The sequence below is a fragment of the Megascapheus bottae genome, chromosome 14 (genome assembly GCF_031878675.1).
Source record: "Megascapheus bottae isolate mThoBot1 chromosome 14, mThoBot2.hap1, whole genome shotgun sequence".
NCBI lineage: Eukaryota > Metazoa > Chordata > Mammalia > Rodentia > Geomyidae > Megascapheus > Megascapheus bottae.
Genome location: NC_143522.1, coordinates 32,918,698 through 32,941,167, shown reverse-complemented (window position 1 = coordinate 32,941,167; position 22,470 = coordinate 32,918,698). Strand labels below are relative to the sequence as shown.

Sequence of the window (22,470 nt, the reverse complement as noted above, 5' to 3'; positions counted from 1 at the left end):
GGAAGCCTCTGGCCTTGGTTTCACTGACCCCCGAGAAGGGACTGCACTGGGCAGGAGGCTCGGGTTACCCTGAAGCCACCAAGTACAGCCCAGACTTCCACACTGGCAGCTCAGAGAGACAGCAAAGGCCAAGTTCTCCACTCAGCAGGGCTCTGAGACAGCAGAAGGCAGTGAGCCATTGTCCATGTGGGGACACCTGGACTTCAGGACATCTGCAGGGCCCTGGCCAGCAGCAGGTGGCACAGGGGATGCACTGAGCTCAGGGCAGGGCCTGCTGCAGATGCCCAGGGAAGCCACGTGGCTTCTGGGGCACATAACCAACCGTCTCTCTAGGAAACACCTGTGAAGTCATAGTCCTGTCTAGCCTCTGACAACTGAGAGAACACGACGGTTTATTCCTGCTGTTTCCAGAGGGTGCCTGCCTGTCCCCAGAGCTGAAACCACCTGAGGAGCAGAAGATCCTCCTGTAGGTATGGGATGAGAGGGATTGGCAGAGACATTTGCAGTCAGGAAGGAGACCGGGTGGGTTCCCCGTGGGGACAGTGTATAGGATGAAGGTTAGAGCCAGAAAGCAGTGCAGGACAGGTTTCCACAGACCTCCCCCTCACACCATGTTACCCCACAGAACCTTTCTGTCCAGGAAATGTATGTGCTTTGAAAACTCACTCACACAATCTGTGTGAGATGCCTCATGGAAGAGCCAGGGGCCAGTGGATTACGACTGCAGCCCAAGGGCTCAGGAAGCTGAGGTGTGAGCACTGCAGTTTGAACCTAGATCAGGAAGGACAGCAATGAGAATCTTATCTAGATGATAACCAGAAGTCAGAAAGGAAGCATTTTCTCAGTAACAGAGCAAGAGGTGAGCACCAAAGCTCAAGAACAGACCCCAGAACCTGGGTTAAACCCCTAGAGCTGTCAAGAGAAAAAGAAAGAATACTTCATATGCATGAATTAAAATAGAATGAATTGACCCATTAACGGGGTGGTGGTGAAGAGAACAAGGAATAATAGATGAGTATGATGACGCATACTAGAGGATTATATGAAATTATTACGACAAAACCTCTGTGTAGAATAACGACTCACTAATGAACATCAATATCCAGAGTCCCAAGCATCCCTCCAGGACAGACACCATGTCTGGTAAAATTTAACCACACGATCCATTTACTATTGAAAAAAAATAACATATCTCCTATACTTCTTCTCTTCTACTTTGTGGCCAGCATTATTCTGAGGGCTCAGGGCCTTCACCAGCGGCTCAGGTGAAGCCATGATGCAGTCCTGGTCTTTGGAAAGGGGGCAGAGCTTCTACCTCCCCCTGGACTTTGCTCACTGCACATGTCCTCAGTTCCACCATGGCGCCTCTCAGGACACCAACCTCAGTGGACACACACGAGAGGGCTGAGGAGGGCTCCCATCCCCATCCGGGATTAAAATGATCCTGATTAACCTGAAGGAACCTCAGAGGGGCTCTCAGATCTCCTCCTGGCGTGGACAGCCCAGAGTCCTCTAAGCACAGAGTGGACATTGCTAGCCAAGGGGAAATGGTGGATCTCTCAGGCTGGAAATGACCTTCCTCATACTGACCCTCAGGCTCTCACCTGCTCCACCCATAACAGGTGGAAGGCCCTCTGTGGAGGCCCAGCTGTGCCGTGATTTGGGGCTGACCTAGTCCAACCATCCGAGCTCATAGAGCTGGCATCAGTCAGGACACAGCAAAGCCCTGAGAACACCTGGACCCTCTGTGCACGAGAGAAGGACACTTGCCATTCTGTGGGGATGAGATCTGGTGCATGACCCTAAAGCACCAGGACTTCCATGACTAGATGAGCCCAGCAGGGGTTAAGGCAGAGCCATATGCAAATCTCCAGGGCCCACAGAGGAGAAAGCTGGGGCTCCTCTGACATATACAGCAAGGGCCTCTGCCATCTCTCTCACAGGGCCACCCAGTCCAAACGCCCCACACCATGGAGTGGACATGGAGGCTCCTTTTCCTGCTGGCAGCTGCCCCAGGTAAGGACCCCGAGGAAAGGGCTGCTGTGGACACTGAGGGCACTTCTGGTCCCCTAACTTCCCCTCATCCTCTCCACAGGTGCCCACGCTCAGGTGCAGCTGGTGCAATCTGGAGCTGAGCTGAAGAAGCCTGGAGAGGCTGTGAAGGTCTCCTGCCGGGGGTCTGGATACACCTTCACTAGCTATGCTATAAACTGGATCAAACAGGAGCCAAGAAGTGGCCTGCAGTGGATGGGATGGATCAACACTAACACTGGAAGTCCAACATACGCTGAGGCCTTCAAAGGCCGATTTGTCTTTTCCCTGGAGGCCTCAGTCAGCACAGCATATCTGCAGATCAGCAGCCTGAAGGCCGAGGACACGGCTGTGTATTACTGTGCAAGGCACAGTGTGGAAACCGTGCCCAGAAGGTGATAAAAACCCTAGGGAGAAGCCGGCTCTGCTGCCCTAGACAGGGAACTAGCTGCAGACAACAAGCTGTGACTGTGGGCTGTGAATGTAGTGTTGGGAAAGGGAGGGATGGGAGTTTTGCTCATCTTCATAATATTTTCACAGACAGGTGACAGGTCAGGTCCTTGAATGGAGACAAATTGATTGTAGTTGTCTCTAATTTTGGTGGTGAAAACGTTGCTCTCATAACAGACTACAGCTTATAGACATCTGGCTCCATTGCTGCAGACCAAGAGGACCGCCGGCAGCTTGGTCTAAGGGCTTCGGCTCCACACAGAGTACAGAAGGAGGAGGAAACACAGTGCTGGGAAATATCCCACCCAGAACCAACACTGGAGATGCCCGTCCCCCCTGCCCATGTGTGAAGGTGAATGAGCACACGTGTGATCCTGTGAACACTTGTGTCTCTGTGTGAGCATCCATGCCTCACAACAGCACTGAATTTTGGCAGAAACACTCAAGGAAAAGTCATCAGAAAAACTAGTTTTAATAAAATAAAATATAAGAAGAGCACCAGAGCATAGGAAAATCTAAACATGACTCTTTGGCACAAATCAATAGTTGATAAACTTTCCTATGTCTGACATTTCTCTCTGGGGCCCCAGATCAACAGGACCTGCAGCCAGCCACACCTTCTCCTTGAGGATGTTTCCCGTTGTGATCCTCAAGAGTCACTGTCTTCTATTTGGGTTGCTTTCCAGGTGAGGTATATGCTGCTAGAAAATGTAGAAATATTTTTATTTTCAATTAAGTTTTTGTTTGTGGCTTTCACACTTTGTCCTGATACAGTAGCACTGATGAGGAGAAGGAAGAATATGATTCCGATTTCCCCACATTTGTCACTGGGCTGGGTACTTGGTGGGGGATTGGCAGGAGTCACAGGCAAGGGCTGTGCACAGACCAGGAAACTGATAGGGCACAGATAGCCCAGGAAATAATAGCACGAACTGACAAATTGGAAAATATCAAAGTAATATCTGACCAGGGAAGAGACAGACTTGACAAATGGAGAAAATCTTTCATAGTCATTTGTCCAACAAGGGACAACTATCCAGAATTGTTAGAGAGATAATCTTTTTTTATTGTAATTAGTAAAAGGGTTACATGATATTTGCCAGATAGAAGGTGCATTAATTCACATACATTGATACCCTTTCACATGTCTTGGTACCCATTTCCCTCCCCCCCCACACCCCCTACCCATCTTGGTTTTCCCCCCTTCCCTATCAAATTTCAAATATCCAAATACAAATAAATTCAATATATCAGATAACAAAGTGAGATACTATACCAATATGAGATAACCAAGGGACAGCAAAGGAGATGAGAGACAACATAGTACATTAAGGACAACAATCATTCATTATATGGCTTTTGTTTCACTATCCTGGAGGTCCTTTCAATTAGCTTTACATTATATGTCCTTATGTATCAAGATTTTGCTCTATTGCAAATCTTAGAGAGATAATCTTTAAACACGAGAAATCCAATCAGTGAATTACCCGAGACTGTTAAGAGGCACATTTTAGTGAAGAAATATGAAGGGATAGGAATGTAAGAGAATAATCCTCAATGTCTTAATGCTTAAAATTGTGCAATTCAAAGCACTCTTACTACTTCCATACCTTTGTGCTGATGTTTTGAAAGGTAGCATTCACTGCAACAGTGACAGAATCAGGATGCATTCATGGTGGAGAACTATCGAGCTATAAAGGAGAATGCAGTCATGTCATTGTCAGAAAAACAATGTAAGTGGAGGTCATCATGGTAAGGAAACTATGACAGTGTCTGCATCAAAAGTGACTGGTTTCTTTCACGTGTAGGACTCTGATGGGTCACATCTTTGCCAGCCTCCACACAAGGGCCTGGAGTGGACGAGGAGCACGTGGTATCCAGGAGGCACTCAGCTCTGCAGGCCTCTCAAAGCTGAGACTCCATTTCCATAGTTGTGCTAGCCAGGCCTCCAGCAGCTGAGTCCCAAGGACAGAGAGGACACAGATGCCTCCAGGGAGGGACCACAGTGAGAGCCCACCCAGACTTTCATGGAGAGACATTCAGCACCAGCAGGGGGTGCTGCAGACACATGGAGTCCAGGGTGGTCCTGGGCACATGCAGAGGGAGGCAGGACAGTCTCCTTTCAGGAAGGAGACAGGAGTGCCCAGTCTCTATGCTCTCCTTCAAGTGATGCAATTCATAGCCAAAGCAATAAGGCAAGAGAAGGACAAGAAGAAGTACATTTAGCACAGATGATGTTTAAATGCCTTCATCATTGAAGACATTGCACTACAGAAAGACCATGAAGACCCCTCCTAAAATAGTTGCACATGATAATAATTTCAACAAAATGCATCAGAGAAAATCAGCTTAGGAAACAGCTCCTTCTCATGGACACATTACATACGGAGAAAGGGATCAGGAAAATAGCCATTGCCAAGATCCTCAGAAAATAAATATGAAATCTGGGAAAAAAGATAATCACCGGGGTAAAGCCCTCCACAATGATAACTGTAAACACTGAGGAGAGGAATTAAAGAAGACACTCATATCAATCAAGGAAATGGAAGGACCGTCATTACGGGGATTGACAGAACAGACCGTGTGGAAATGGCTGTGTCACAAAAAGTGGTCGAAAGACACTTTGATCCTTATGAAAAGTCCAATGGCATTCTTCCCAGACACAGAAAATAAAAGTGACAGAAGACCAGGTTGTTTTGTGTGCAGATCAGGATGAGGGGTGAATTTTATGGCATGTCAAATCCTACAAATATACCAGTGCTTTAATTTTTGTTTAACAATTCTCTTGCTCACAAGGAGATACCATCCATGTTGTAACTCAAGGGGTTTCTGTTGTTGTTATTTTTTCTTTTGTTTTCTTTTGTTGTTGTTGGTTTTTTTTGCCAGTCCTGGGCCTTGAGCTCAGGGCCTGAGCACTGTTCTTGGGTTTTCTCAAGCCTAGAACTCTGCCACTTGAGCCATAGCAACACGTCTGGCTTTTTTTTTTTTTTTGCTATGTCTGTGGTACTGAGGAATCAAACCTGGATCTTCATGCATGCTAGGCAAGCACTCTACCACGAGGCCAAACTCCCAGACTGTAACTCAAGTTTTATGTTAATTCATAAATGAATGCTCAGCAGGCACAATGGCACAGTGAGAGGACATGTTCATCCCCTCTGCACCTCACAGAAGTCTCAAAGTTCTCCACTCCTGCCTCAGGCTCCCATGGAGATGCAGCTACAGTGAGAACCACAGCACAAGGTCAAGGTGTCATGATTGACTGAAGGTGACCATGGTCACCAAACTCTCCCAGCACAGTCACCTCTGCTCTGGAGCTCCATCTCTGAGACTCCTGCCCCACAGCTGGCTTTATAGCAGAGGCCATGCAAATGGGACGTCCCTCTGCTCATGAAAACCAGCCAGCCCTGCCCTGAAGCTCTGTGAGCTGGAGTCCATCCAGTGACTGACACACACCACTCACCATGGAGCTGGGCCTGCGCTGGGTTTTCCTGGTGGCTGTGTTCAAAGGTGATTGATGGGGAAGTAGAGACCCTGAGTGTGTGAGAGGAGCTGGTGGAGGAAGAGTGGTGAGTGTGAGCATGCCTGACCAGGATTGTCTGTGTTTTCAGGTGTCCAGTGTGAGGTGCAGCTGGTGGAGTCTGGGGGAGGCTTGGTGCAGCCTGGGGGGTCCCTGAGACTCTCCTGTGTAGCCTCTGGATTCAACATTGGAAGTTACTGGATGAGCTGGATCCGCCAGGCTCCAGGGAAGGGGCTGGAGTGGATTTCATTCATCTATAGTAGTAGCACAGACAACACTGACTCCGTGAAGGGCCGCTTCACCATCTCCACAGACAGCTGCAAGAACACGCTGTACCTGCATATGAACAGCCTGAGAGTGGAGGACACACCAGAGGGCGCTCGGCACACACTGAATTCTTGGTCAGCTTGGGAGCAGAGCAGAACATTCAGGGCTGACCCCTCTCTACCAGCTCTGCCTGTCCACATGACCTGAAGTCTTCCCAGACAGCTCTCTAGCTTGTGACCCTGACTCTTTGTCCTTGTCTGCAAATGTAGATGGCCAGGTTTTCATTTCTATGTATTAGTTGTACTTTATGATGAATTCTTGAATGGACATGACACAGCACAACAGCTGGGCAGGGGTGACACTGTTGAGGTCACTAAGGTCAACTCTGAGGAGGTTAAGGACCTTCTCAGTCATTTCCTCTCAGACTCCTGAGGAGACAGTGGACACCCTGGATAGATGAGTCATAGAAACTCAGGTTGCAGACAGATGGGATGTTTGGCTAAAGCCAAGCACTCCATACCATTGGTGAATTCCTCATACAGAGCATAGGAGCCCGGCTTGTCTTTGATCCCATGGTCTCTTTCCCTTGCTGATGACACATGAGGGAGGCCATTGATGAGGACTGGGAGCCTGCACTGTGACCCACTGAGACTCCAGTCGTGCCAAACTTGAATGTGGTCACCTGCAGAGGCTCAGGGACCAGCTCACCCAGGAACGTGGTCTCTCTCTCTCTCTCTCAGGTGCTTACCATGTGTATTTGGACATGCAGTGGGTTCTGAGTGTGGGGAAGTGTGTGTATGTGTGTGGGGAGGTGAGTGCCTGTGTCTGCACTTGAACTCAGGGCCTGAGTCCTGTCCCTGCAGTTTCTCCTGACACTCTACCACTGGATCTACAGCTCCATTGGAGACTTTCTCCTGGTTCACTTTAGAGGAGAGACCATGGAATTTCCTACTCCAGATAGATTTCACCTCACTCCTCAGATCTCAGTGCCCTGATTCTGAAAGCTTTCAGGCAGGAGCCTCAGGCATCCAGCTAAGAATATCATCCTTATTATCATAAACAATAAAATACTTCTTAGTATGTAAATTTTGCTGAATTTGTAATCCTTTGTGTGTGGGGGCCTTGATCTCAGGGCCTGCACGATGAATGTCCAGGACACTTGTTCCCCATGGATCTCACTCTGTCATGTCAGCCTTAGCACCTCTTCTGAATTTTATTGAGTTGTGTTCCTAGGATCCAACCCTGGGCTTCATGTATGCTAGGCGAGCACTCTACCCCTGGGCCACACTCCTGGCCCTGTATTCCTTTTAATGGCATTATTTTGAGAATAAATCTTTAAGCATAGGATGGACACTGATGGACGGAAGGCTAAAGCAAGTTACTGAGTGGATTCTAGTTTTGTTTCTCAATTGAAAGAGTTGCTTGTCGGTGACTTTTGTTGCCCTGTCCCAGCTCAGCCATACAGGTATTTTTGAGATTGGCCAGTGAATCTCTGTTACTGGAGATTCACGAATCTCCTCTCCTGGATTAATCAGAAAAAAGACTGGGTTTTCACATGTCCCCACTGGCCAGGGCCCAGTGGGACTGTCTTCTCATAAATAGAAGGGATCTGGCACTGAGGTCAGGGTGCCTTCCATTTGCAGGAGGGGAGGAGCAGGCCTTCTTGGTGACAGTGACTGAGGCAGCCCTCCTCCTGTCTGAAGGAATGTGGGTGCCCAGCAAATGGGGCTTGACGTAGAGCCTGGAGAACTCTTGGTGTTCAAGTGTCCAGTGGAGCAGCACAGGGGGAGGAGAACAGACCAAGTGGACGAGACATGTCTGCTTCTCTTCAGCAGCTGAGATTCTCAGCCTTCCATCCCACTTCCAATCTCATACTGAAATTGGAAGGACCAGGCGAGAATCCTTGAGCTGAGCACAAGTGACCCTCAGCTCCCTGAGAAATAACCTAGACAGTGTTAACACAGCCCCAGTCAGAGGTGTCCACTGCAAAGCTCACGGGAACACACACCATCCATGTGTCCTCACGTCAGCCGTGAGCACGAGAAGTTCTGAGGCCACTATTTACTGCGGGTTCCTTCAGGAAGAAAAGCCAAGATGGTAACTTCACACTGCAGCAGCTGGAAGCCTGGTCCAGATGCTCGATGATGTCCAGAAATGCACGGGAAGAAAGCTTATTTCTGAGTGACACAGTTCCTGGGCCTTTAGATTTAGAAGACAGATTTCCCACTTCCTTAGAAGCCAGTCTGAGGCAGAATGGTGTAGGAACTGTGAGTCCCAATGCCACTGGGTCCTTGGGCTGAGAGGCCTTTTGGCTTTACCCACCCTGTCAGTCTTCCTAGAGGAAGAGCAGACAATGGTCTGCACACCTGCTTAACCTCAGCATCCTCCACACCTGAACATTCCTCCTGTCACACAGGGACTTAATCCTGAAGGCCTTAAACCCAGTGAGTGTTTCCTTGTGGGCAGTTCCCGCATGTAAGGCCATGGGGGATGCAGGGAGGATGGGGTGGGGTTGCTGCATCCGAGCCCCAGACTCACCCTGATCTCCATCCCTGGCTCTGTGGTGCTCTGTCCCCATTCGTCCTGCAGGTGCTCTTTCCCCAGCTGGAGGGCCTAGGGCCTGGCCTGGAGAAGCCTGGCAGCCTCTGCCTCTCACCTCACTGGGTCTGGTGACATCATTGTGATCACTGGTGGAAGTGGACCCCACAGCCCAGGGAGGCTGCTGGCATGGACAGGACCAGCCCACCGTCGTCATGGCGACACCACCCACAGCCATATCTCAAGTGTTGTCACCATGTCCAGGGACACGGCCACACCAGATGTCCACGGAGCTGAGCTGTGGCCCCCGGGACCCAGCCGTGCACTGCTGTGGTAGAGCCCAGTGCAGGATGTCCATGTGAGCCAGGACACAAAGCTGCCCGCTGGACAGAGGGCCCTGAGCTGGGGAGGTGCTCAGGTCCCAGAGCACTGGATCTCAGAGGCAGGGGCAGGAGGGAACTGCCAGAGGATCTGTCAGGATCCATCTTTCTCTCTCCTTTGCAGTACCCCACGGTCCCTCTGGACAGCTCCTTAGTACCCAGATTGCATTCTGGAAAACTGTCTACTCTGCTGGCACTCCTGAACATCTGCCCAGCACCCAGGGTCCTGTGCACATCTCTGCCCTCGTTCTGTGTCCTCTTCCACACATGCTCCCTGAGGCCCTGTGGGAGGAAATCACTTCCTCTGTGATGGAGGAGATGGGCTCAGTCACCAGCTTATCCAGAGTGCACTGCCCCTTCCTGTGTCTTCCTCCATGAGATCAGCACCTGTCCCAGGTGAGCAGGCCCCACTGTCTCCCCTTGGCCCCTCTGCTGCCGACTCTGTTGAGCCTCCTGCTTGAGAAGGCCAAGGCAGCCATGAGGGTGACTGCTTCCCTCTCCAGGGGTCCATCAGGAGGAGGGTAGAGGGGGAGAGGCCCTCCTGAGCTCAGAGCCCAACATCTCCATCCCTACCAGGGAGTCAGGAGGGCAACTGCAGAGGTGAAGCCCTCACCCCGGGCTTGGAAGGGCTCTGGTGGGTCTCTCAGAGCAGTCCTGTGACTCTGTCCTGAGAGGGAGAGTCATGTGACTAAGGAGACCACACACCCCGCCTTCTGCTGTCCCTTAGATCACCAGCCACACATTGGCCTATTGGGAAAAAAATACTATCAGACAATGGCAAAACAGAGCTGCAGGCCTAATTCTGAGGTCATCTGATTACCAGAGCATACAGGGAGCTCAAATCACTGCACCACAAACAGCAAACCAGCAGATTCACAGCTTCCTCCAAACTTCTAACTCCCCTCATCACTACCATGGCTCAGGGTCAAAAAAGACAGTTTGTCCTCAGAAGAGAGGAGAGAGAAAGAGCCTAGGGAATCTTGACAGTTGTAAAAGCACCATTCACATCTTGCACAAACAGAAAGAAAGATAAAGAAGCCTCCAGTTCCAACCCAGACTCCTTGCGGAAAGGAAAGGCTGCCATCTCCAGTCCTGGTGTCCAGGCAGACCTAGCTTGAGAAAGCTCAATAACAGTGCCCAGGCCCTGAGTTCAAGTCCCAGCACATGCAAATAAAGATAAAAAGAGCAGACTGGCTCGGTGCTGGTGGCTCCTGCCTGTAATCCTACCTTCTCAGGAAGCAGAGATCTGAGGATCATGGTCCATTAGCATCTCAGAAAAAGTCCTCATAAGACTCTTATGTAAAATCCCCACTCAACAACGGAAAGTGATGCTGTCTCTCAAAATGGTAGATCTTTATCTTTGAGCAAAGACTCACTATCCAGGGACATCCAGAACCTACGCGTGCTAGGTTTATTTCCAGAATACAATTGAGAACAGCAAAGCTACACTCAGGAGTGGAGTTCTCTAAACCTCACGGGATGAGCAGCCTTCTCCCAGAACTCCATCAAGGAAGTACAGGCCCTCACATTGTGGGGTGCAAGCCCAGACCGGGCATGAATTTTATACCACAGGAGATTCTGCAAGCATAGAAAAGCTTTCATAATTGCTTTACACTTCAGCATGTGAATGAGGAGGTAACATTCGTGGTGTACTTCATGTTTGGTGTATAGTCAGAAATATTAAACAGAATGCTCACCAGGCACAATGGCACAGTGAGAGGACATGTTCATCCCCTCTGCACCCACACAAGTCTCAAAGTTCTCCACTCCTGCCCCAGGCTCCCATGGAGAGGCAGCTACAGTGAGAACCACAGCACAAGGTCAATGTGTCATGATTGACTGAAGGTGACCATTGTCACCAAACTCCCCCAGCACAGTCACCTCTGCTCTGGAGCTCCATCTCTGAGACTCCTGCCCCACAGCTGGCTTTATAGCAGAGGCCATGCAAATGGGACGTCCCTCTGCTCATGAAAACCAGCCAGCCCTGCCCTGAAGCTCTGTGAGCTGGAGTCCATCCAGTGACTGACACAAACCACTCACCATGGAGCTGGGCCTGCGCTGGGTTTTCCTGGTGGCTGTGTTCAAAGGTGACTGATGGGGAAGCAGAGACCCTGAGTGTGTGAGTGGAGCTGGTGGAGGAAGAGTGGTGAGTGTGAGCATGCCTGACCAGGATTGTCTGTGTTTGCAGGTGTCCAGTGTGAGGTGCAGCTGGTGGAGTCTGGGGGAGGCTTGGTGCAGCCTGGGGGGTCCCTGAGACTCTCCTGTGCAGCCTCCGGATTCACCTTCAGTAGTTACTGGATGAGCTGGATCCGCCAGGCTCCAGGGAAGGGGCTGGAGTGGATTTCAGAGATTAGTTATGATAGTAGTAGCACAAACTACGCAGACTCCGTGAAGGGCCGCTTCACCACCTCCAGGGACAACGGCAAGAGCACACTTTACCTGCAGATGAGCAGCCTGAGAGTGGAGGACACAGCCATCTATTACTGTGCTAGAGACACAGTGCAGGAAGTGCAGTGCAGGCCCAGACACAAACCTCCCTGCAGGGGCGCTCGGGACCAGCAGGGGGCGCTCGGCACAGCTTGTAGCCAGGTCAGCCTGGGAGCAGAGCAGAGCTGAGCCAGGCCTGGGCTCCTGGTGTCTGTGCTGCCTCTGGGCCCAGCAGTGGTCACAGGATTCCTCCCCCACTTATCACCTGCATCTCCTGTGATGGCTCTCATCTTGACTGGAGACTATAGAGTGTCACTTGGGAAGCAAACATGTCTCTGCAATGGTCACCAGTGTTGGATCCTGTAGAAATCAGGGGATCTGGTGATTCCATGAGATTCAGGGGAAAGATTCCAGGATTCGCAGAGCTGGAATTCATTCTATGAACAAGAGGGAAAAGACCTGATATTGTGCCTGGTGCCAGAAATTGTAGATACTTGGGAGAAGGAGATCAAAATGTTTACTTCTGAAGGGTAGATGGGAATCCTGTACTCAGGAAGTGACCTGAAAAGAGCTCTCCAGATCCAAAGGAAGCCCTATCAACATGTCTGAAAGAGGTTCATTCCATTTTCCAGAGGAACAGCTGGGTATCGCCTGAAAGGGCCCGAGAGCCTACAGCCCCTGCACGGACCTGCAGAGAGGCTGCCAGCAATCTCACTTGTCTCAGCGGTGAAGCTGAGAAGACCTTTGGGACAAGGCCTTTTCTGTCCCTCCTGCCCAGCAAGGCAAACAGGCCTTGGTCTGTGAAGGGAGGCTGTAAACCACCATCTTTCCTGAAAATGTGAAGCATCTTTATGTTACTGGATACAAAGGATATAAAGGTTTGCTTATTATTTATATCATAGGAAGGGAACATTATTAGGCCTAGCATAATATTCACGGTCTTCCAGGAAACAGATTCCATGAGGATGGAGAATTTTCCTCTGGGGGATAACCCATGCTTGTCTGTGGGTGATGCTGCCCCCACCCAGAGTTGGGCCCTGGGTGAGATAAAGAGAAGCTTGTCCCCCCAGCCCTCAGGACAGAGGGACCAAGGTGCTCAGGAGCCCTGTACCTCAGGACAGGACTCCCATGTAAGTGCGTCTCCAACTCTAGGATTCAGTGCCTGTCTCACCATGGGGGATCTCACACTCCAGTCACAAAGGCCCAGGGCATCTGGGAGGAAAGGGGTTGCCAGTAGATGAGACGGCTGGCTGGGTGCTCTGTGCCTGGGGGCAGCTGCCTGGGTCACGGGTGGGACCAGAGTGAGACTGATACTTCAGGTGACTGACCAACATCATTTTCCTGTCCCTGGCTGTCCTGTGCCAGGTGTGGCTTCAGCCTCAGGATCAGGTCTGTGAAACCCTAGAAGATCCTGTTGGTCGTATGCATGGGCTCTGCAGCTCCATCAGAACCAGGGAAGCCTCTGGCCTTGGTTTCACTGACCCCCGAGAAGGGACTGCACTGGGCAGGAGGCACCGGTTACACTGAAGCCACCAAGTACAGCCCAGACTTCCACACTGGCAGCTCAGAGAGACAGCAAAGGCCAAGTTCTCCACTCAGCAGGGCTCTGAGACAGAAGAAGGCCCTGAGCCATTGTCCATGTGGGGACACATGGACTTCAGGATATCTGCAGGGCCCTGGACAGCAGCAAGTGGCAGAGGGGATGCACTGAGCTCAGGGCAGGGCCTGCTGTAGATGCCCAGGTCAGCCACTGTGGTTTCCTGGCCACATAACCAACCGTCTCTCTAGGAGCACCTGTGAAGTCATTGTCCCGTCTAGCCTCTGACAACTGAGAGGACACGACAGTTTATGCCTTGTGTTTCCAGAGGGTGCCTGCCTGTCCCCAGAGCTGAACACCACCTGAGGAGCAGAAGATCCTCCTGTAGGTATGGGATGAGAGGGATTGGCAGAGACATTTGCAGTCAGGAAGGAGACCGGGTGGGTTCCCCGTGAGGACAGTGTGTAGGATCAAGGTTAGAGCCAGAAAGCAGTGCAGGACAGGTTTCCACAGACTTCCCCCTCACATCATGTTACCCCGCAGACCCTTTCTGTCCAGGAAATGTACATGCTTTGAATACTCACTCACACAATCTGTGTGAGATACCTCATAGAAGAGCCAGGGGCCAGTGGATTACAACTGCAGGCCGAGGGCTCAGGAAGCTGAGGTGTGAGCACTGCAGTTTGAACCTAGATCAGGAAGGACAGCAATGAGAATCTTATATCAGATGATAACCAGAAGTCAGAAAGGAAGCATTTTCTCAATAACAGAGCACTAGAGGTGAGCACCAAAGTTCAAGGACAGACCCCAGAGCCTGGGTTAAACCCCAAGGGCTATCAAGAGAAAAAGAAAGAAAACTTCATATGCATGAATTAAAATAGAATGAATTGATTCATTAATGGGGTGGGGAGTGAAGATAACAAAGAATGATAGATGAGTATGATGACGCATACTAGAGGATTATATGAAATTATTGCGACAAAACCTCTGTATAGCATAACTACTCACTAATGCACATCAATATCCCGAATCCCAAGAATCCCTTGAGGACAGACACCACATCTGGTAAATTAGCTACATGGTCCAATTACTTTTGAAAAAATAATATATCCCTACAACTTTCTTCTCTTCTACTTTGTGGTCAGTGTTATTTTGAGGACACCAGTGGCTCAGGGGAAGCCATGATGCAGTCCTGGTCTTTGGAAAGGGGCAGAGCTTTCTCCCTCTCTATCACCACCACCTCCTGCTGGGCTCTGCTCACTGCACATGTCCTCAGTTCCACCATGGCGCCTCTCAGGACACCAACTTCAGTGGACACACACGAGAGGGCTCTGGAGGGCTCCCATCCCCATCCGGGATTAAAATGATCCTGATTAACCTGAAGGAACCTCAGAGTGCCTCTCAGATCTCTTCCTGGCATGGACAGCACAGAGCCCTGTGAAGCATAGAGAGGACATTGTTGGCCAAGGGGACATGGTTGATCTTTCAGGCTGGAAATGACCTTCCTCATGCTGACCCTTAGACTCTCACCTGCTCCACCCATGACAGGTGGAAGGCCCTCCGTGGAGGCCCAGGTGTGCCGTGATTTGGGGCTGACTGGGTCCAATCAACGGGCTCAGAGAGCTGGCATCAGTCAGGACCCACCCAAGCCCTGAGAACACCTGGACCCTCTATGCATGAGAGAAGGACACTTGCCATTCTGTGGGGATGAGATCTGGTGCATGGCCCTAAAGCACCAGGACTTCCATGACTAGATGAGCCCAGCAAGGGGTTAAGGCAGAGCCACATGCAAATCTCCAGGGCCCACAGAGGAGAAAGCTGGGGCTCCTCTGACACATACAGCAAGGGCCAGCAGCTTTGTCTAAGGGCTTTAGCTCGACACAGAATACAGGAAGGACAAGAAAACACAGTGCTAGGGAATATTGCACCTAGAACTGATAATTTAGATGCTCATCACCCCTGCCCATGTGTGAAGGTGAATTAGCACACGTGTGATCCTGTGAACGCTTGTGTCGCTGTGTGTGCAACCATGCCTCACAACAGCACTGAATGTTGGCAGAAACACTCAAGGAAAAGTCATCAGGGATACTAGTTTTAATAAAATAAAATAAGAAGAGCACCAGAGCATAGGAAAATCTAAACATGACCCTTTATCCTGAATCAATAGTTGAAAAACGTTCCTATTTCTGAAATTTCTCTCTGGGGCCTCAGATCAACAGGACCCGCAGCCAGACAATACCTTCTCCTTGAGGACATGCTTCCCGATGTGATCCTCAAGAGTCACTGTCTTGTATTTGGGTTGGTTTCCAGGTAAGGTAGATGTTGCTAGAAAATAGAGAAATATATTTCTATAATTTCAATAACGTTTTTGTTTTGGGCTTTTCCATGTTGTCCTGAAACAAGAAAACAAACTTTTACTGGAAAGCGTGCAGGGAAAAATCCCTCCCATGGTGCTACTCAGGACATGAGCTAGTGCACTGTGGGATTCAGAATGGACAACCCTCAACAAACTAAAGGAAGAACCATCCAGGGTCCCTCTCCTCACGCCTGTGCACGGCTGTCTAGTGAAGGTCTATGGAATGGGTACAGCAGAGGGGTATTTGTCTTGGCACTGTCCACAGTAGGAAAGCTTTGGGATTTAGAGCTGGTGCCCATCCATGGAGTCATCAGGGAAAAATCGGGAGAGGAATAATAGGAGGATACACAGTGGAATTATGAAGCTATAAAAAAGAAAAGGTTATATGTCGCGTCCCCTTTGGCCGGTAAGGAAGACGCAACAGCAGCAACTTCTTCTCAAGCGAGCTTACTCTTCTCTCGCCGTTCACCCGCACCTCTCTCTCCGTTCTCCTCCTGTTCTCCTCCCCTTCCTCCTCCTTCCGGCCTCATAAAGCTCTCTTAACCAATCAGATTAACTTCCTTAAACAACTAAGCCAATCACAGTCTGACACGTACACAACATAGGCAGGCTCCAACATGGCGGCAGGCAGACTTCCGATCACGCAGGAAGCACGTGAACATTGTAACAGATCAACAAGCTAAAAGTAACAAACCAAGCCGCAAAGCCGGCTGCCATCTTGTAATGCGAATTGCAACTTACTGGCTACCTACAGTTATATCACTAGAAGGAAAATTGAAAAGCCAGAGAACACTGGGTTGATGAAAGTAAGCCAGACTCCACAGAGGAAATATTGCATTTTTGTCTCATATTTGGAACAATGTCTGAACAAGAGTGAAAGTATGAAGCTAAAATGGAAATGTCAGTACTAGGGGGAAGCCAGCAGGATTTGTGAGGGGCATGAGAGGGCGACAGTCAAAGTGCATTACACACTCCTTTGAAAATGTCCTAAGGAAATCCATTATTTGGCACAATGAAGCCAATTTGAAAGAAACGTTGACCCTGCACTGGTGATTCACAGCTGGATTCCTAGCTAGCGGGAGGCTGAGATCTGAGGTCACAGTTTGAAATCACTGCAGGCAGGAAAGTCCCTGAGACCCCTGTCTCCAGTTCATCATTGAGAAGTGATTCATCACCAGAAGTGGAGCTGTAGCGCTGGTGGTGGAGTGCTAGCCTGGAGGGAAAGGGCCCAGGGCCAGAGTTCAAGGTCCAGAACTAGCTTCAAGGAGAAAAGTGATGGGAGGGGAAGATGAGCTTCAGCGTGGACACTGCAGTGAGAGCCCAGGGCGCGCTGATGAAGAGCTTGAGATGGAGACAAGCAGGCAGGTGCTGCTCCCCCGGCAGTGATCTGAAGGGAGCACTGGAGGAGACTCGGGCCTCAGACCAGAGGTCAGGACCAAGGGCAGCCAGTGGGCTCAATGGGAAGGTTCTGCAGAATTATAGGAGAGTTTAAAAAATTAAATTATTAGTTCTAAGAAGCAAATTTATCGCACTAGAGGTGCATATTAAAAAGACAGAAGAAGAGCATGTAAATAACCTAAAAAAACCTGAAACACCTAGAGGAGCAAGAAAAAGTTCATTCTAAAACAACTAGAAGGACAGAAATAACAAAAATAAAATAAGAAATATCAGAGATTGAAATAAGATCTATTATACATAAAACTGATAAATCAAAAAGTTGGTTCTTTGAAAAAGTCAACAAAATAGACAGACCCCAGGCAAGATTAATCAAAAAAGGAGAGGGGAGACTCAAATAAACAAGATTAGGGACCCCACGGGAACAATCACAACTGATATCCAAGAAATTCAGTCCATCATGAATAAGTACTACCAGGTCATATATTCAAAGAAACAAGAAAATCTAGTAGAAATGGATGATTTCTTAAATAAACATAGGCCACGCACACTGAACAACGATGAGGTAAACAAATTGAACAAACCAATCTCTTACAATGAAATTGTGGAAGCAATCAGGGAAATGCCAACCAAAAAGAGCCCAGGTCCAGAAGGTTTTACTGCGGAATTCTACAAGACATTTAAAGATGAAATAACACCTATACTCTTGAAACTCTTCCGAGAAGTAGAAACAGAAGGAGCAATACCAAACTCATTTTATGAAGCTAATATTACTCTCATCCCTAAACCAGGGAAAGACACAACAAAAAAAGAAAACTACAGACCTATCTCTTTAATGAACACAGACTCAAAACTCCTCAATAAAATACTAGCCAACAGAATCCAGAAACAAATGTTAAAAATCATACACTACGATCAAGTAGGCTTCATCCCACAGATGCAAGGCTGGTTTAACATTCACAAATCAATCAATGTTATACATCACATCAATAGAGTTAAGCATAAGAATCATATGATAATTTCTCTGGATGCGGAGAAGGCATTTGACAAAATACAACATCCATTCATGTTGAAAGCACTAGAAAAATAGGAATAAGAAGTACATTCCTCAAAATAGTTAAAGCCATATATGAAAAACCTACAGCCAGTATTATACTAAATGGAGAAAGACTGGAACCATTCACCTTAAAATCAGGAACTAGACAGGGATGCCCACTCTCTCCACTTCTCTTCGATATAGTGCTGGAACCCTTAGCCAGAGCAATAAGGCAAGAAAAGGACATCAAAGGGATCCACATAGGCAAAGAAGAAATTAAACTATCCCTATTCGCAGATGACATGATCCTCTACTTGAGTGACCCAACAAACTCCACTCCCAAACTTCTAGAATTAATAAATCACTTTAGCAAAGTGGCAGGATACCAAATTAACCTTCAGAAGTCAGTAGCCTTGTTGTACACCAACAATACACAAACGGAAGGCCAAATCAAGAAAATGATCCCATTCGCAATAGCCCCCAAAAGAATAAAATACTTAGGAATATTCTTAAACAAAGATGTAAAGGAATTACTTAATGAAAACTATAAAAGCCTAATGAAACAAATTAAAGAGGACACTAGGAAATGGAAAGACATCCCATGCTCATGAGTAGGGAGAACCAACATAGTGAAAATGGCTATATTGCAAAAATTGATATACAAATTCAATGCAATCCCCATCAAAATCCCAAAGACATCTTTACTGAAATGGGAGATATAATCCAAAGATTCATATGGAACAAGAGAAGACCTAGAATAGCCAAAACAATTCTAGGCAAAAAGAGCAATGCTGTGGGGGTGGGGGAGAGGGAGGGAAATGGGGACCAAGACATGAGAAAGGGTATCAATGTATGTGAAGTAATGCACCTTCTATCTGGGGAATATAATGTAACCCTTCTATTAATTACAATAAAAATATATGAAAAAAAGAGCAATGCTGGTGGTATTACAATACCAGACTTCAAACTCTACTGCAGAGCCATAATAACAAAAACCGCTTGGTATTGGCACAAAAACAGACCAGAAGATCAGTGGAACAGAATAGAAGACCCAGAAATATAACCACAAACCTATAAGCAACTTGTATTTGACAAAGGAGCCAAAGATATACAGTGGAACAAACACAGCCTATTCAATTATTGGCGCTGGCAAAACTGGGCAGCCACATGCAGAAAACTAAAAATTGACCCTAGCCTGTCACCATGCACAAGCATTAACTCAAAGTGGATCAAAGACCTCAACGTCGGACCGGAAACTGTGAAACTGCTACATGATAATGTAGGAGAGACACTGGAACTCATAGGCACAGGCAAAAGATTCCTGAACAGAATCCCAGGGTCACAACAGATTGGAGAGAGACTCGATAAATGGGACTACCTAAAAATAAAAAGTTTCTGTACAGATAAAAACATAGTTGCAAAAGTAGAGAGACAGGCACCCAACTGGGAAAAGATATTCACCAACAATACATCTGACAAATGCTTAATATCCAGTATCTACAGGGAACTCAAGAAAGTAATCCCCCGAAAACCCAATAAAACATTCACTAAATGGGCAAGAGAACTAAAGAGAGACTTATCAGAAGAAGAGATTAAAATGGCAGAAAAGCATATGAGAAAATGTTCTTCATCTATGGTCATAAAGGAAATGCAAATAAAAACAACCCTAAGATACCATCTTACCCCAATAAGAATAGCCAAGATTTTGAACTCAGGCAATGACAGATGCTGGCGGGGTTGTGGAGAAAAAGGAACCCTACTGCACTGCTGATGGGAATGTAGACTAGTTCAGCCACTCTGGAAAGCAGTGTGGAGGTTTCTTAAAGAACTGAAAACAGACCTTCCCTATGATCCCGCCATACCACTTCTGGGCATCTAACCTGAACATCATAACCCAAGATATGATAAGGACACCTGCTCAGCTATGTTCATCTCTGCACTATTCACAATAGCCAGGCGCTGGAAACAATCCAGATGCTCTACTGCAGATGAATGGATACAGAAAATGTGGTATATATACACAATGGAATTCTACATAGCCAACAGACAAGATAAAATAATGGCATTCACAGGAAAGTGGATGACTCTAGAGCGAATCATGTTGAGTGAGACAAGTCAAAACCTAAGGAACAAAAGTCGTATGGTATCCTTAATATGCGGTTATTAAATCCAAAGAGTACAAGGGCAAGGACTCAATAACTGCATACCCAAAGCTATGGACATGGTAATGGAAATATAAACACAACTACATAGACATGAAAACCTATGACTCTATAGACATAATGTCTTGTTACATAAATTAATATGTTTCTATGACATACAAACCCTTAGCCTAATTTTGATTAAGTTCCAAATTCTAAGTCCCGGTGATTGTATATAGAGATTCCCTTCGTGAACACTTGTTTGTTAAACTTGTCATTTGAAATATGATTTAAAAATCAATGTTGATAAATTCTTTAATAAAAAATTAAATGATTAGAGGCACTTACTGTCGCCCCCGGGCTGCAGCTGCGGGAGGCAGCGGAGCCCGAGGCAGGGTGGTGAGGCCTCTCGTGGGGTGGGGGCCAGGCCAGCATCTGGTGCTGCTGCTGATGAGGAGCAGCTGCCCAGGGGCTTTGGGGTGCAGTGGGGAGCCTGTAGGTCCCAGGGTCACGCAGGTGAGGCAGCTGCCCCCGCGGAGATGCGGCCGGTCTAGCAGGATGAGGTGTTGGTAGTAGATGGTAATAGAATAATAGAAAATAAGAATATCCAGAAATTAAGATAAGAACCAAAGATCCAAACAGGGAGCATTCATATTTCAAGATCTGCGGAAGCACTGAACATAGTCAAAATGGAAGGAAAGCTTGTGAGGCAAATACTGAAGATCTGTTATCAAGTAGTGGTATCACACCCAATGGAGGTTCTGCAAGCCCATTTTTTGTGTCATCTCTTCGTGGTACAATAATTGAAAACACAGCTTCAAATGGGACTTTGACACAAATTCCGTTTTTCCCTAAATATGAGGTAGAACTTGATTCTCATAGAAAAGTCATCCCTTACCCTGTAAAGGAACACATTAAACATGTTTGGAAGAATATTCACATCAAGTCAAAGATTTACAGAGAAGATTAAAGAAAGCAATGATTACATGAGAAACAAAAGTTTTACTTAAGGCAGTCATTGATTTGCAAACAAAACTTCAAGAAATGCAAATGGAAAGAGATGCCATGGCTGACATCAGAGGAAGGGAGAGTCAGTCCCAGGAGGATTTAAGGATCAGCTTCAAAATACAGTTCATGAAACGGAAGCTGCAAAATCCCTAAAGGAGGACATGTTGAAGGACAGTAGCACACAGATAGAGCAGCTAAGAAAAATGGTGCTTAGTCATGAAGAAGTGCTTCAAGAAATCAGATCAATCCTAGTTGACTTTGAAGGAGCCTCAGGCAAGAAAATACATGAACGTGGCAGCATGTCTGCTATGCACTTCCGAAGCTTGGCTCTGCTATTAGTAAAATCCTAAGAGAATTAGACACAGAGATTTCTTATCTTAAAGGGAGGGTATTTCCAGTAGAAGAGCAACTTGAAACATTGAAATCTGAACAAAACAGAACTACTTCTTCAACAACATCAAGATAGGGTTGAACAGTTGATAAGTGAACATGAAACTGAAATAACAGGACTTACTGAGAAAGCTAGCAGTGCTCGAAGCCAAGCCAATAGTATCCAAAGCCAGCTGGAAATGATTCAAGAACTAGCAAGAAATCAAAACTCCATGTATATGCATCAGCTCAGTGGCCTGGAATCTGCTGTTTCCCAGCTGCGTTCTGAACTGAGGGAAACCAAAAGGATCCATGAAGACAAGGAGAACCTCCAGAATTCCCCTTTACAAATTTGGACAAGTAGAAGCTGTCACTATTGGCTCTGTAGATTTGGCTTTTACTCTTAACTTTCACTTTTTGACAACAACAAAAAATTCAGTAATTATAAGTTTATTTCTCCTACTTCAAAAGTATCTGGGGCTGAATTTCATACTCCAAAAGTGAAGAGCTACACGGTGCAGGAAGATGCTGTGCGCATGCCTCATGTAGGTGCCAACGCACCTTTATGCTGATCTGCAGCATCCCTCACTATGCTATGCCTGGGTCATTTTGAGCACAGGGGGAAAAAAACCCAAACCTCAAAGTAAAAACACCACTATTGCAAAAGCAAACAGAAAAAAATCCAAATTATTTGATATGATTGGTTGATACTACTAAAAGCAATGTATAATTCGAATGAGACCCCAGTACTCATTTGTGGAGTGGTACAACGTAAGAAGTGGATTCATAGATGGTGAAAGGTAAAACCAGTGCTGTTATAGAAAAACCAAAGAAAAAGAAAAAAACCTTTACTGTATTTCATTTGTCAGTACTTTTTCTGGACATTTTTAAACGCCTTTCTTTGTAGTCTATTTCTTTTTACATCTGTTTGTATCAGCTCCGTTGCTACTCCAGTGGTTTTCCCTTTCACTCTCCATTTATCCTTTTGATTGATCAAGTCATATGAATATTTTTACTC

At 47.3% G+C, this 22,470-nt stretch overlaps 2 pseudogenes and 2 gene segments (V, D, J or C); all 4 read left to right on the top strand.

Moving 5' to 3' along the window:
• The first annotated feature begins 1,931 nt into the window (after positions 1-1,931).
• On the top strand, positions 1,932-2,881 carry LOC150055022 (immunoglobulin heavy variable 7-4-1 pseudogene; annotated as a pseudogene). The gene is made up of 3 exons (XR_016537543.1): positions 1,932-2,016; positions 2,096-2,426; positions 2,695-2,881. The product of XR_016537543.1 is annotated as an immunoglobulin heavy variable 7-4-1 pseudogene (transcript).
• A 3,061-nt stretch (positions 2,882-5,942) lies between these two features.
• LOC150055021 (immunoglobulin heavy variable 3-66-like) lies at positions 5,943-8,744 on the top strand. The segment is given in 4 exon segments: positions 5,943-5,988; positions 6,090-6,399; positions 8,346-8,532; positions 8,682-8,744. Coding segments are annotated over 4 exon segments (606 nt in total).
• Positions 8,745-11,224: 2,480 nt separating this feature from the next.
• LOC150055020 (immunoglobulin heavy variable 3-74-like) lies at positions 11,225-11,799 on the top strand. The segment is given in 2 exon segments: positions 11,225-11,270; positions 11,372-11,799. Coding segments are annotated over 2 exon segments (474 nt in total).
• Positions 11,800-13,036: 1,237 nt separating this feature from the next.
• LOC150055019 (coiled-coil domain-containing protein 158 pseudogene) lies at positions 13,037-21,816 on the top strand (annotated as a pseudogene).
• Positions 21,817-22,470: the final 654 nt, after the last annotated feature.